Source organism: Gambusia affinis, linkage group LG18, assembly GCF_019740435.1.
Source record: "Gambusia affinis linkage group LG18, SWU_Gaff_1.0, whole genome shotgun sequence".
In the NCBI taxonomy this organism is placed as follows: domain Eukaryota; kingdom Metazoa; phylum Chordata; class Actinopteri; order Cyprinodontiformes; family Poeciliidae; genus Gambusia; species Gambusia affinis.
This window is the reverse complement of record NC_057885.1, coordinates 15,530,345-15,543,699: the sequence shown is the minus strand read 5'-3', so window position 1 is coordinate 15,543,699 and position 13,355 is coordinate 15,530,345. Positions and strand designations below refer to the sequence as shown.

The 13,355-nt window shown below is 39.7% G+C and overlaps 1 protein-coding gene across 2 annotated transcripts in view; it reads left to right on the top strand.

Annotated features, from left to right (window-relative positions):
- LOC122820333 (inactive ubiquitin carboxyl-terminal hydrolase 53) overlaps positions 1-11,470 on the top strand; it is a 41,907-nt gene extending 30,437 nt beyond the window's left edge. For both annotated transcript variants that reach the window (XM_044097661.1, XM_044097660.1), the window contains exons 12-17: positions 465-611; positions 3,112-4,021; positions 4,501-4,568; positions 8,596-8,659; positions 8,755-9,380; positions 9,902-11,470. In XM_044097661.1, coding sequence (XP_043953596.1) covers positions 465-611; positions 3,112-4,021; positions 4,501-4,568; positions 8,596-8,659; positions 8,755-9,380; positions 9,902-9,978 — 1,892 coding nt within the window. In that variant the 3' untranslated portion in view covers positions 9,979-11,470. The remainder of the gene's footprint in view (positions 1-464; positions 612-3,111; positions 4,022-4,500; positions 4,569-8,595; positions 8,660-8,754; positions 9,381-9,901) is intronic.
- Positions 11,471-13,355: the final 1,885 nt, after the last annotated feature.

Here is a 13,355-nt window from a genome sequence, read left to right as displayed (position 1 = left end):
TAAAATAATGTCAAGAACAAAACAAATAAGACTGCAAAGCTGTTAGTTATTTAGTAATAAATCTATAGCATTAATTAGATAATATGGAAATAAAAACATTTAATAAAGTAATATAAATAAACAATGAAATTAAGGTACAGATGAAAAAAAAAAAAACACCAGCAGTTGTGTCCTGTGCACAGTGGTGTCTGGGCCACTTTCTGCCTTCAGGCTGCTGGAGACTTGAAAGCATAAAGGTGACGAGCAGGAGGAAGTAGTGATCACAGATCCTACCAAGTAATGTGATACTGAAGGATTTCAGCACTGTTGGAATTTTCCACCAGATCCTTCTCAGGGATTTTCTGGTGTTTTTCCTATCTTCATTTTCAGAGTGCAAACAAATCATGGTTCAAGAAAGTAAAATATGTGGGATGCGGAATTTTTGTGCTGTTTCTTTTATTGCTGATTTTTTTTTTAATTTGTAGTGAAACGTGAGACCAGTGATCCTAAAGGACGCCTCAGGGATTTTTCCAGAGAAGTTGCCCAGAGAGCGATAGATTTGAGAGGAATGCATCCAGTCAGGAGAGATGCTGACAGAGGTGGTCAGCGGAGCCAGGAGCATCGCCACAGAGGTGGGTTTTCACCCGTATGTGGGTCTATAGGAGACTCGGCATGAGAAACATGAGGCGTAGTGGAACAGAAAGCTGTCCCTTTTCCCTCGTCATGCCCTTATGTAACTTTCGGTTTTGGAGCAATGTGTCAGAAAGGGGATTAAAGCTGCTGACATCTGTTTGAGCCAGAGTTGATCCTCCTTGCTCTCAAACTCCCTTTTTTTCTTTCTCATGTTTACATCAATACTGACAACTTTTACTAAAAACAGAAAACGGCTGAAATCCACAGACGGAAAAGTACCCTTACATTTTATCCATTATTAACTTATATTTTAGCCCTAAGTTTTCTAATGCAATTCACAGCTTGGGTTTGTATGTTTTCATCAGTGCCTGACTGATTTGATTTGTCTCTCTTAATGAAGTGTTTTTATGTGTGTGTGGAAGGGGGGGATTATGGAGCACAGTTTGTAGCATACATCTAATGCTTCATATCATTTGCTATGGCGTCAGTTAGCGACAAGTTAGTGTCACTCGTGATAAACGGCTCAGCTGAAGGTGACACTGTAATTTCTACAAGTAAAGATACACAGATTATTAAAAAAAAGCCTGTTTCTGATCAACATTTGGCCGAGGTTTTGGCATGCTGACATGGATTTTAGATGATTCCTTTATCTTTTTGAGTATAAATAAGTAACAAAACTTCAATTTATTTTTCCCCCCCAACTTTCTTTATTCCAAAATGTTTATTTTAAAATGAACATCAGAAAAACAGCTCCTGGTTTATTGGAAACTTACTAAAACTGTAAAATGTTCCAGGTTTTGCAACTGAGCCGTTGGTGCAGTTAAAAACAGTCAGTCATTTGTCATTTACTTGTATACGAGACTTTTTCTTTTCTTTTCTTTTGTTTTAACACCTGCAAAGGCAGAAGTTCTCCATATCACTTTTATTGTTTTTCAGTAAGATCCATTTAAAATTCATAAAGCCTAATGTTGTGAGGGGGAAGATATGGTTTGGACCTTCATTTCCTAATCTTGGTCCCTTCAACAAGACAAAACAGAACAGCCTTCCTGTTATCTGCAGAAGGGTCTCTGGCTGTTAAAAGAGGGAGTCTGAATTTCATTTATTATTACTGACTCCACTTTTCTCATAAATAACTGAATTTTCTTTTCTGTTTCAACTTCCAAATCAAAGAGTTATGTTTCCACAGTGACTTGTTAATTCGTAGCTGTAGTGCGTTCACTGATCTGGTCAAAATCAGATTTTGAGTCCACATGTTTAAAACTGTCCTTATCTCTGCATACAGCTAATAACTTTGAGCCGGCGGCAGAAACTCTTCAACACTTTGTACGTATAGCGAGCCAAGTTTGAAGTGATTTAGCTCTGGCACACTGTCAGCAAAATGAAGTGAGTCAGTCTCCTGTAGGCTTATTTCCAAGGACTGCCAGTTATATTAAGTACTAAATTCAATTTTTGAACACTAAAACACAAAGTTGGAGTAGATTGATTTTTCTCAGCCACTTAGACGGTTATGCCAAAATGACACTGCTGTGCGCATTAGAAAGAAAAATGCTTAAAGATATGTGGGACTTGTCATTTGAACTTGCATAGTCACAAAAATGCATAGAGCTACCGTTTAAACTTGTGTTTAAAAGTAGCTGTTATTGTATTTTAGGCACCACAACACACTAAAACAAGCATACATTTATGCAGAAAAGTGTCACTGCTTTGACATTTCTAAACAAACTCTGCAGGAAAATTGACTTCATGTTGACTCAAATTTACACTTTCTTGTCATCTGCAAACATAATTAACACCAATTATTTTTGTCCTCCTCCTTTGCCTTTATGTTCGTGCTCTGCCTCCTGTGGACCTTGTTGCAGCTTTTTCATCTTGGTGTTTAAAACTCTGTGTAGGTCCACTTTCAACTGGGGCGAGGTTATTTGCAGTTTCTTGATTTTAACATTTTCCCGTGTAACATGCACAAACTTTCATGGATTTTATTGGAATCTTTTGTGATTGAAGTTTTATGTTTGCGAACAATAGAAGCGTGTCAGATGTGTGAATTTAGTCTTCCTGTTTCCTTTGGAGAACTAGTTTCTCTGCAATAACAGCTGCAAGTTTTTAGGGTCTCTACTCACATTTTGACATCCAGAGACCTGGTTACATCACTCAAGTTTATTAATGTTAGAAGAAAAGCTTCATTTTTTTATACACTGAATACAGCTTTAATGCCTATGCTAAATGATGAAGGGAAGCATCCCTACAGCATAATGCTACTGCCACCATGTTTCATAGAGGTTCATTTCACAAATTTCAAAGTTTACCAATACCTTTGCAAGTCTCTGTACCGTATGTTCTTCTACAAATGAACTGTTGAAAAGGAAGACTTTATTTTCAATATCATGTTTTTTGTCTTAATTTACCTGACGTATCGGTTTCAAAGTTTTGGTGAAGTTTATTTTATATTATCATACCATGTAATAATTAAAGTGCTCTCTCTTGAAAACTTATTTACCTCAGATCCGGCTCATGACAGGACCTACTCCCGCTCCGCCTCCCCTCCAGAGAACGGCTTCAAGCAGTACCTGGAGACTCGGCTGTACAAAAGCCAAGGGAAGGGACCCATCAGGACAGAGCGAGTGCCGCACCTTGGCGGCCGCTCCTCACATGATCCACTTCGCTCCTCTCACGACACTCCGCACTCTTCTGACCCGCCACGCTCACCTCGGCTCTCTCATGACCCGTCACGCTCACCTCGGCTCTCTCATGACCCGCCACGGTCACCGCGCTCCTCTCACGACCCGCCGCGCATCCACACCAGGCTTCAAGTGCCGCCCAGCACTGCCATTTTGAGGAGCGGGAATAAGAGCCGGAGACCGGAGCACCTCATCAACGGATACGACACGGACAGCAGCCAAGATTCCCGGGACCGAAACGGGAGGAGCAACAACCACTCCAGCAGAGCCTGGAGGCCCATGCGGGAGGCACTAAACGTGGACAGCATTTTGAGTAGCGTTGATGATGGGAACGCACAGATACAGGAGCATCGGCTCCACAGCCCACGGAGAAGAACAAGCAGTCACTCACCGTCGCGTGACCACGAGCAGGACAGAGACCTCACATGGGGGGCATTGGAAGAACGCAAACCGAAGAGCCTGATGACCATCTACGAAGACGAACAGAAGAACGAAACCGGGGGCAGCCGGAGCTCGCTGGACTCTGACACCCGGGATGGCCACAATGACACGGACAGGTCAAAGGGCTCGGCTAACCTTAAATTGCGCAACGACAACTGGAAGATCCAGAGAACTGAATCTGGATATGAGAGCAGTGACAGGCTGAGCAACGGTTCAGCAAACTTGGACTCCCCCATTGTTGACGGTCTTTCCTCCAAGGACCTCCGGCCCATACCAGAGCTGCATCTAATGAGGTAAGGTCAACCGTCAAGTTTAGTTGTTTTTTTTTTTGTAGCCCCAAAACTGACTTCATGTATGAAATACTTCATGCCTGCCACAACACAAAGAACATCTCTAAGAATAGTGAGACCTATTTAAGATAAAACACACAAAGGGCACATTCACACACTTTGTTATGGTGGGCCGTCGTCCGATTGATCACGACACAGGTTCTGTTTGAAGATAATGATCCTGGTTTACTGGTCCATTCCTGCTCCAACACATAGAGCTTTAATATAGACATGTCAGAGTTGTTCACCCTGCTAGCTTGACAAATGTTGCTTTTTCAGCAGATCATTCTGTGAAGATGCGTCATGGTTATTTTGGAGTAAATTTGCTTTTTTGTCCTCTCCTTGCATCGCATTTCATTTTAGTGATTAGTAAAAATCCAATGTTTTATAACATTTTGCAGCTTCCAGACATACATGAATAATGTATGCCCTCTGTATTTTAGGGATCACTTTCCTCCAAGAGGAGAAGATGATTTGAGGCCTGATGTGTTGTACTCTCAGTTTATTACCGGTAAGTGACTTTCCTTTTGTAAATAACGGCTCAAAACTATAACTGGTATATTGTTGTATTGCATCATTCTGAACTTTGAATATTAAAATGAAACCATACTATTACAATCTTTGTAAATTATAAGAATCAACCAGTCTTTGAAAGAAAAGCAAAAAAAAGAAAGAAAAGAACAATTGATTAATTGAAATAGATAAACCATAACAAGATGTTGGAGACAGTTTGCAAAGGACGTGTTTTCTTCTGGAGTGGCAAAAAGATGATCCCTTCACCTACAGTGAGGTGACATTGTTGTGTTTGTTGGCTTTTCTTGACAACAAAGTGCAAAAAAAGGCCGAGCCCTGTACAATCTTTTACAGAAGACAAACATTACTCTGGCTGTTATATAAATAAATATGTAAATGAAGGAATGATGATGTTGAAGGCTGAAGCATCTCCCTTTCAGCCTGGCTTTGGCTTGACATTGAAGAAAAGCTCTTGTCTATGTTGTAAGAATCTGCAGCGTTAAGATAGCAGAGAGCAGTTTTCTTGATTTATTGTTCCATCAGTAATGTTAAGGTCACAGCCTGAGATTTGGCTCCTCATGGGCTGGATTTAACCCCTTTACAGCCAGAGTCAGCTTCACCATGTGCAACATGCAACTTAATGTGTACTTGTAGTTTTATTTGAATTTTCTGCTTGCAGTGAAAAATGTCTTACTCTCACAGGTAGCACCATCATTATGTAGATCTATTAGGTAAAGCTGCTGTGAAAATGAGTTTGGAAACAATCATAGCTGGTAAATAAAGAAACCTATTAAACTGTGAGCTCAGTATGAATCATGCTGTGGGGGTGTTTTTATTTTATCTTTCAGTTAGGGTACAGAGGGATTAGACTGGTTTATCTCTGGGACACATTTTCTACATTCAGCTGTATACAGCATATGCGCAAAAGAAAGAAAGAAATATCAGATTAGCTAAATGCTTAAAAAAAAAAAAAAAAAAAAAACCTCACTCATTAAATTTCACCACAGGACTGCTTTGACTTAACCCTGGTAATCAGTGAACATGTAAAAGGCTTCCCAGCTGTGCCCTACCAAGCAGAAAATATCAGGAGTTTACCTGCCAAGAGTTAGAACATGACTTCAACAAAGTACAGTTTCAATAAGACAGCAGTTACTCCATGTTGCTGTTGAATCCACACTTAGTGGTGCCCAGCGTTGTTCAGACCTATGTTTGGTAAAACTAAAGATAAGATGCTTCTGTAGCTCGTCTAACTCAAATATACTCACATAGGCCCCCTACAGTCTCCAGAGAATTACTGCAGTATCATCATTCTTTTTATTTTTTTCGAAGAAAGCCTTACTGCATTTAAGAAGATTCGTTTAGATTTTTCGCAAAGTCCTAAAATATTAACCGCTCGGGCTAAACCTGACCTAAAATCCAATTGATGAGTGTCCCCTAAGCTATTTTAAGATCCAGCTGGGATATTTACACCCTACTGCCTGCAAATTGAAATGACAAGCTGCAGTAAATGCGTCCAGAGTCAATTTGGCTGGAGTTCAGCAACGGGGGCAGCATTTTTCAGAGTCACACCAGGACATTCTAGAAGTCCATTAAAGTCTGAAATCCCCTCTGGTAGCACGTTCAAATGGGAGGGCAGCTGTCAGTTTACATTTTTACCACACATATCAATTCTTGTGATGAATATAACTATAGACCTGCATAGATACTTTGTAGACTTTCAGTCTTTTTTTTTTTTACTTTTTGGGGATTTTTTGATATGAAAAGTAACATTTAAATAGACTTAAAATCTGTGCTTTAGGACTTCGTGGTTGGATTTCTCCCTCTTTATCTTCGGAAGGTCCATCTTTATCAAACAGAAGTAGCTTTACTTGGTTCCTTTTCAAATCTTATTTAGCAACTTGGCATGATCCTTTCCAGCTATAATAGGAATGTTGGGAAGGGAGGAATTTATGGCACACCACTTACTGCAGTTTTAGATCCTAATTGCTCCAGAAGCACAGCTTAATCCATGCAATCGGCGCGCATAGAGGGTTTCCCAGCAGGACATTCAGAGTACATCTGTTTCGCTGGCATCTGCTGCTCTAGTTGTAATACCAAAGTGGAAAAACTTTTTTTTTTTTTTTTTTTTATGTAAAAAAAAAACAACAACAAACTAATAAAACTGGCTAATGTGAGAGTTAAAGACGCTTGTTGTAAATAAGCTTTGGTTTTAACAGCCCTATGTGGTTTTTCCAGAGTTTTCTCCTGAAAGCATTTCACTAGAAAAGGTGGATGTGACCATCAAGACACAGGGATTTCCCAAAGGGAACACACTTACACTCTCGTCCCTCTTTGTTATTTTTGAGAATCGTATTGGAACAGCGGATTGCCAACTCTCCAGATCAGGGGCATCAAATTGTAAACTGCCCACATGGACTTAGTGGCTTAAAAATGCAATAGTGTTGTGGAGGGGATCTAAAGTCTGGGAATCTGACCCCGGCGTAATTGCATGCCAGCACAAAGGATTTAGCCACTAATGCTTTGGAGAGAGAGAGCAAGAGTGGAGGAGGAGGGAAAGAGGGGGTTATGCTGACACATCACAGATGGTCCTCACTCACTGCTGCTTGTCCTGTTAGTCAGCTGATGTCTGTCTCCAGTCCCTTAAATCACACCCACCAGCATCCTCTCCCCACCAATCCATAGACTTGTTTCTAAATTAGTTTTTTTTTCTCCCGGAAAGTTGAAGGATGTTCACCTTTTCAGCCTCTCCACGTTAACCTGTAGCAACCATGCAATTTAATGTATTTTATGTGATAGACGCATTCAAAGTAAAGTGAAAGGAGATCTATCAATGCTTTTTAACTTTTTATTTTTTATTTTTTTATTTTTTTTTTTTTTATTTTGCCATAAATGTGCATAAAAAATTGACAGACACACTTCAAAAACCTGACAGGACTTGATGTTTCACAAAATCTTCTTCATTCTATCAACACCCATGTAACGGGTGCCAACATGCATCACAGGACACCATGTGTTGTCAGTTGAAGCCACTGATGTAACATCATGGTGGTGGCTTTGTTTCTGGGCAGGCAGTGGGGTGGGGGGGATATTTTCTAACAGCAGGGGCAGGGAGGCTGCTGAGGGTTAATGGGAAAGATGAATGGAGTTACATGCTTATTTAGGGAAACAACTACAAATATCCAGAGAGAGCAATAATGATCCAAGCATATTTATGAGGTAGAGTGGCCAACTCAAAGTCCAGACCGAAATCCAGTTTAGAATCTGGTAAGACTTTAAAACTAATGTTAACAGATTTTTTTTTTTGGCACATTTTGTTGTTGTTGTTTTTTTTTACTTTATATTTTTTGGTATATTTATAGATATATATTTGCTGTACTATTAATTGCCCATTTGGGACTTGAATAAATCAGAATTTTTTTAAGCTATTTGGAAAAAAAACAACAATTGGGCAAAAATGTCAGTTTCTGCATGAACGAAGACACATTCCTCAAAAAGACTTACAGCTGTAATTGTAGTTACGTGTGGTTACTACAATGCGTTTTCTCATTGGGCTGAATACTAAAACAATTTTAAAGTTTTTGGTTGTAATGCAACAAAATGGTAAAGAATCCACAGGTAAAAATACTTGCAAAGCACCATACAACTCATTATAGCACATGCTTGACCCTGAAAATATACTTTTTCTTCTTTATTTGTGTCTCTTAGTTTCTGTTTGAGTTCATTCTGGGTCAGTTCTGCTTTTAGGATCTGTTGGCCTGGGCTGTCTGGGCCTGCACATTAACTCACATTCCCTCCTTTGAAGGGCCATGTACTTTGGCTGCATCAGACAGTCAGAGTGGTACACAGGGGGCCCGAGGGCGCTGTGCCAGACTAGCTGGTTTGATACTTCCTCTCCCGGCACCAGGCAGAGCGGGCCTCACCATGACCCCTGTTGGATAACATGTCTTTACTGACAGACCGAAAGAAATTCATGTGCAAATAGAAAACAGTCACACATTACTTGTTTTTATTTTTCTTCTATTCAGATCAAGGAAGAAAATCCCCTGATCTACCAAATGTCAACGTCCTCACTGGTCGACCCATCGAAAGGTAGCAAACATTTCTTGAAGTTCTATGGTGTCGAAAACATGTTTTTGACAAATTCAAGACTAATACTAGGGTTTTTATTTTTTGTACTTTAACAGAAGAAGAGCCTTCCGATATACGCCTGGAATCCTAGAAAAGAACAATGGCCTGGATAGTGAGCAAGAGGAAAATCCGGACGGCAGCCCTGCAAGCCCCGTCCCTCCTTACTCTCTGAAGACCAGCAGTTCTGAGTGGAACAGCTCGGATGACCTCACCGGACCCCTCTCTGAGCAAGACGAGTCTGGCCACACAAACTCCCTGCACAGCTATCATCCACCTCTGGCTCCCAAACCCAACCTGCCTGGCATCTGCCCCCGCAACCAGCCCAAAAACAGCCTGTCTGTTCTCCGGCGATGGATCGAGACGCCCGTCGAGCACAGACTTTCCTCTGACGCCAGTTCTAAGTCGGGGTCTTCAGACCAGGAGAGGAACGACCTGTCAGCCAGTGAGAGCGAGGACAGATTACCCAGTCCAAAACCCAGACTGGAGGACAGTGCAGATTCCCTATCCTCCTCCCTCACAGACATGGTCCTCCCAACCACTTTCTTCTCTGTGGACAGCTGCATGACAGATACTTACCGGGCCAAATACCACAAGAAACCGGGCTTGTACAGGAGAGCAGAGGACCACACCTCATCAGGGGAGAGCGACGCAGAAGGAAGAGGTCACAGTACAACCGAATCAGGTACAGAGCACAGGAGACTGCAACTCCAGTTCTCGAGAACAACTTCTGGATGCATCCCTGCTACTACACAACTGAACACAATAAATGGTTAATGGCCAGGTTTTTGCAGAACTTCCTTAAATGCCAAGAAAATAATTCAGCCTTTTTATTCAGATGTGTTGCAGCAAAGATTCAACCAGAATTTATAGCAGAGTTGCACTTGAAAATTGAAATTACTCTTTAAAACTTTATTTTGCTTTTTTTTAAAAAATCACCAAACGAGTCAGCCATGCCTAGAACCGATGTGAGATTTTATAAAAGAAGCTGCCATTTTCCACCACAGTAGATTTATTGAATTGTTTCTGCGGCTTTAATTCTTTACAAGGGACAGGGAAACTGTTCTAATGTTTAATTTTTAGATTTTTATCTGTGAAATTGGTTCCATAAATAAAATGTACTACTTGAGGGTAGTTCTAGTAGAGACATGACACATTTTATTTTATCTATTTGAACAATTTCTTTTCATCTTTTTCTTTTTGCAGGCTTCTCTACAACTAAGACTACTGCAAAGTGGAACCCAGTTACTCCCAAATTTCTGGATGAACACGGTTTCCTATGATCGAACAATGAACTTGAATGTTCCTGCATCCGGACGCTGAATGGAATGACTGTTACACCAACTCTTTCTGTGGTTCCTCTCAGTGCGCTTGATATAGCAAAACAGAATGCCAAAGAGATTGCAGAAAGGAAGGCGATTGTCTTTATTTTGTGAATTTGCACAATAGAGCGCTATAAAGGTACAAAACGTCCTGAGAACTTTGCTGTATGTCTGGAGGATTAGACCGGTGAGGAATGTGTCAGATTAAGTCACTTTAACAAAGAAGAGATTAGAAAACAAATCACTCTAAGATGTATCATGTTTCTCCTTGTTCTGTCTAGACTTTATGGAAGCTTTTATTTAACTCCTCCCATTGTAGCGTTCAGAGAGGTTCTTGTTTCTGTTTGAGAGATATTTGCATGGTCGTTTTAGGGAAACATTAAAAAAGCCACTATTTTACAGACGTCTGTGTCCTTAAGTAACTCAGCCTTCTTGGAGGAGAAGCTTTTTGTTTGAAAAGATCTTTCACTAATGCCAGTGAAGGTGAAAACAAATTAATTAGGAGGCAACTTGTGATTATGATAAATAGAATGTTTGACATGTGTACAGCACATTATTTTTAATTGTGTATTAACTTTTATTCTGTTTTGTATTTGTTTTCCGTTGTTCTTTAACACGGTTTATGTGCATGGGCAGTTCAACAGTCAAGGCTTAATTATTTTTAAGGGAGGTTAAGGATAAAGTGTTGCAACAGTCTTTCCTTTCTGTTTGTGTGTGTATATATATATCAGACTAATGCACAGTGCCTTTAGTATTTTTCTATGTCAAGGTCAAATGATAAAGATTTGATTTGTACAGCTCTTTGATTTTAAAGAATTTTTGTAACATTTAATTTTATTTTTTATTAACTGATGTCTAAATAAACAGTTTTATTTAACCATATCTATATGCGCCATCTGTGGTCCTATTTCACGTAGGAGCAGAGATACTGATTTGTCTAACATGATGCTGTAAAAAGTGATGATTTGCCGCCACCTGCTGGTTAAACCGTCATCTTCCCCATGCAGTCTGCCAACTTGCATGTCTCTAGTACACGTATGTGCAGAAGGGAGCAGTAATGTTATTTTGCTTACAAACAAAAAGGTATCTGTATTCTGTTTTTACTGCCTCTGCTTTAAAAGTTGAGCAACCAGATGCCATTTATTAAAATAAAAGCATATTTCTGATCAATTTCTAAATTAAGTTTTTTTTTTGTTTTTTTTTTGTTGTTTTTTTTTTTATCATTTCAGACTAAGTTTTGGATAAAATATTAAAACTGAATTGTTTCATTGCTTTCCTGTTATCTAAGCTCAGCAACCTCAACATGTTTGGAGAAGTTCTGAATTTTCTTTGAGACGTTTTTATAATCAGGGGAAATAACAACACAGGAAGATGCCCGTGATTTGAAAAGATTAACTTGAAACCTTGAGGGATATGTAATTCAACCAAGAATAAACCATACTTGTGGAGATCACTTCTGTGGGCTTTCTCCAATTATTTAATCTTAGAGTATGTGAATGTCTGATTTTTATGAGACTAAATGACGTAAAAATGTTTTCTCATTTTTAAATAAGAGTCATTTTTGTTAATCCTAACTGATCTGGAAAATGAAGTGATTTAATGTAGGAGTGTGCATATGAAATGACTTAAATTTGGGGTAAATGAAAAAATGTTCCAAAAACAGAAAAATGTAGAATTGTGTGGATGGAAGACAGGTTTGGAAAACTAGTTTTGTTGGTATTTTATATATTTTTAATAACATTTTCCCCTTCCTGTATGGGAAGCACTTTTGCTGCCATGATGCTGTGACATAATTCAAGAAATCAGTTGATAACTGACAGAAAGTTCTGAGGGGGTGTAGCCACACTGAGCTGTTGTCATGCATGCTAATACGCAATTTGATCAGGTACAAAAGTCTTCTTTTTCCTTTTTTTTAAACTTTTAAAAAATTTGCTAAAACTGTTGTAGTTCTTAGAAAAATTTACATTTTGAAACTTTGAATACTTAAAAAAATTATTCAGTCCTACACTATAAAAAATAAATATAAAATGTTGCTGTTTCTCTAAATTATATTGGGGATAGATTATGAATAAAACATATAGTGCTATTAACATGAGTTATAGTAGAGGTGTAGATTCGTACTGCTTCTTTGCAGGTTTTACAGGTTTAATTTTACCCGGAGTCTCGACTGGAGAATTTCAAATCTGGCAACAGTGGCCATTTTTGTTATTAATGAACGTGACGCGCATGCGCCATGCTGGGTAAAAATATGACGCGGCTTCTACGTGAGCGTTTAAAAAAAGATGCGGCTAGCGCCTGGTCTCACAGAGACACAAAACTGTTGGTCTGATATTTATTAACTTTGGGACCTGGATTAAACATTATATTTTCTGATCTCCCATGACGCGGAATCCGAGTGGACGCCCAGCCTTTTGTCTGAAACTTTTGTGGATCATCCGATTGAAATCGTGTCAGTACTAGACGCCTAGTTTGGCGTCTAGTACTTGACCTACAAGTAGACCGCAGTGACGGCAAGAAGACCGCGGGAGGGTCATGTTTGAAATCGCTGCGTTGGTTATTCGGTAAGTTATTTTTTGGAAATCCTATTCTACATTGTTTGTCTTTTTCCACTGATAACGTTAGTGAATTCATTTTTGTGTCTAAACAGAGCAGCACACAAGAAGAGACCCGACCATGACCTCTCAGCGGCGGTTTGTTTGGTTGCTGGCGTCCCTGAAACATCTTTGGAGATGTAATGGCATCTGAAGCTAGCAATTGATCGATTATGGATATACTGCAATCAAGCTGAAGATGGCTGGGAGTTGATCGGTTATGGATATACTACAATCAAGCGGAGGATGACTAGCAGTTGATCGATTATGGATTTACTACACTGAAGGTGAGGATCACTTCCGTCAAGCTGAGGATTCCCTACAAGGTGCCTGGCGGATTAGGTCAAGCAACTGTTCCAATGGCGGGTCCAGAAGACATCTCAGGGTAGGAGCAGTTGCGGGTTTTGCTGTGCTATGCTGCTGATGCTAATGTTTGTTGAAGGCCAACGCTAGGCCTCTTGGTGTGCTGGTTTGGTTTGATTCTCTGCTGAGAGTCAATGAGCTGAGAAGGTTTCTGCTGTTGTAAATCCTTCTGTCTTTGGATTTTTTGTGTTTGAAGCTTTTGCTGTGGTCTTGTGACCTGTGGAGGTTTTGGTGTAACTAGAATCCGATAACTACAATCTGAAGTTCCTGGCTTAAAGTCAGTTGTGATGTGAAAGAAAGAAGGCTGCCAAGGATTTAGCACTTTAGAGGCAGGAAGTGATTCAGCTCAGGCTTTGTAAATATCACTAATAAACCTTAATAACA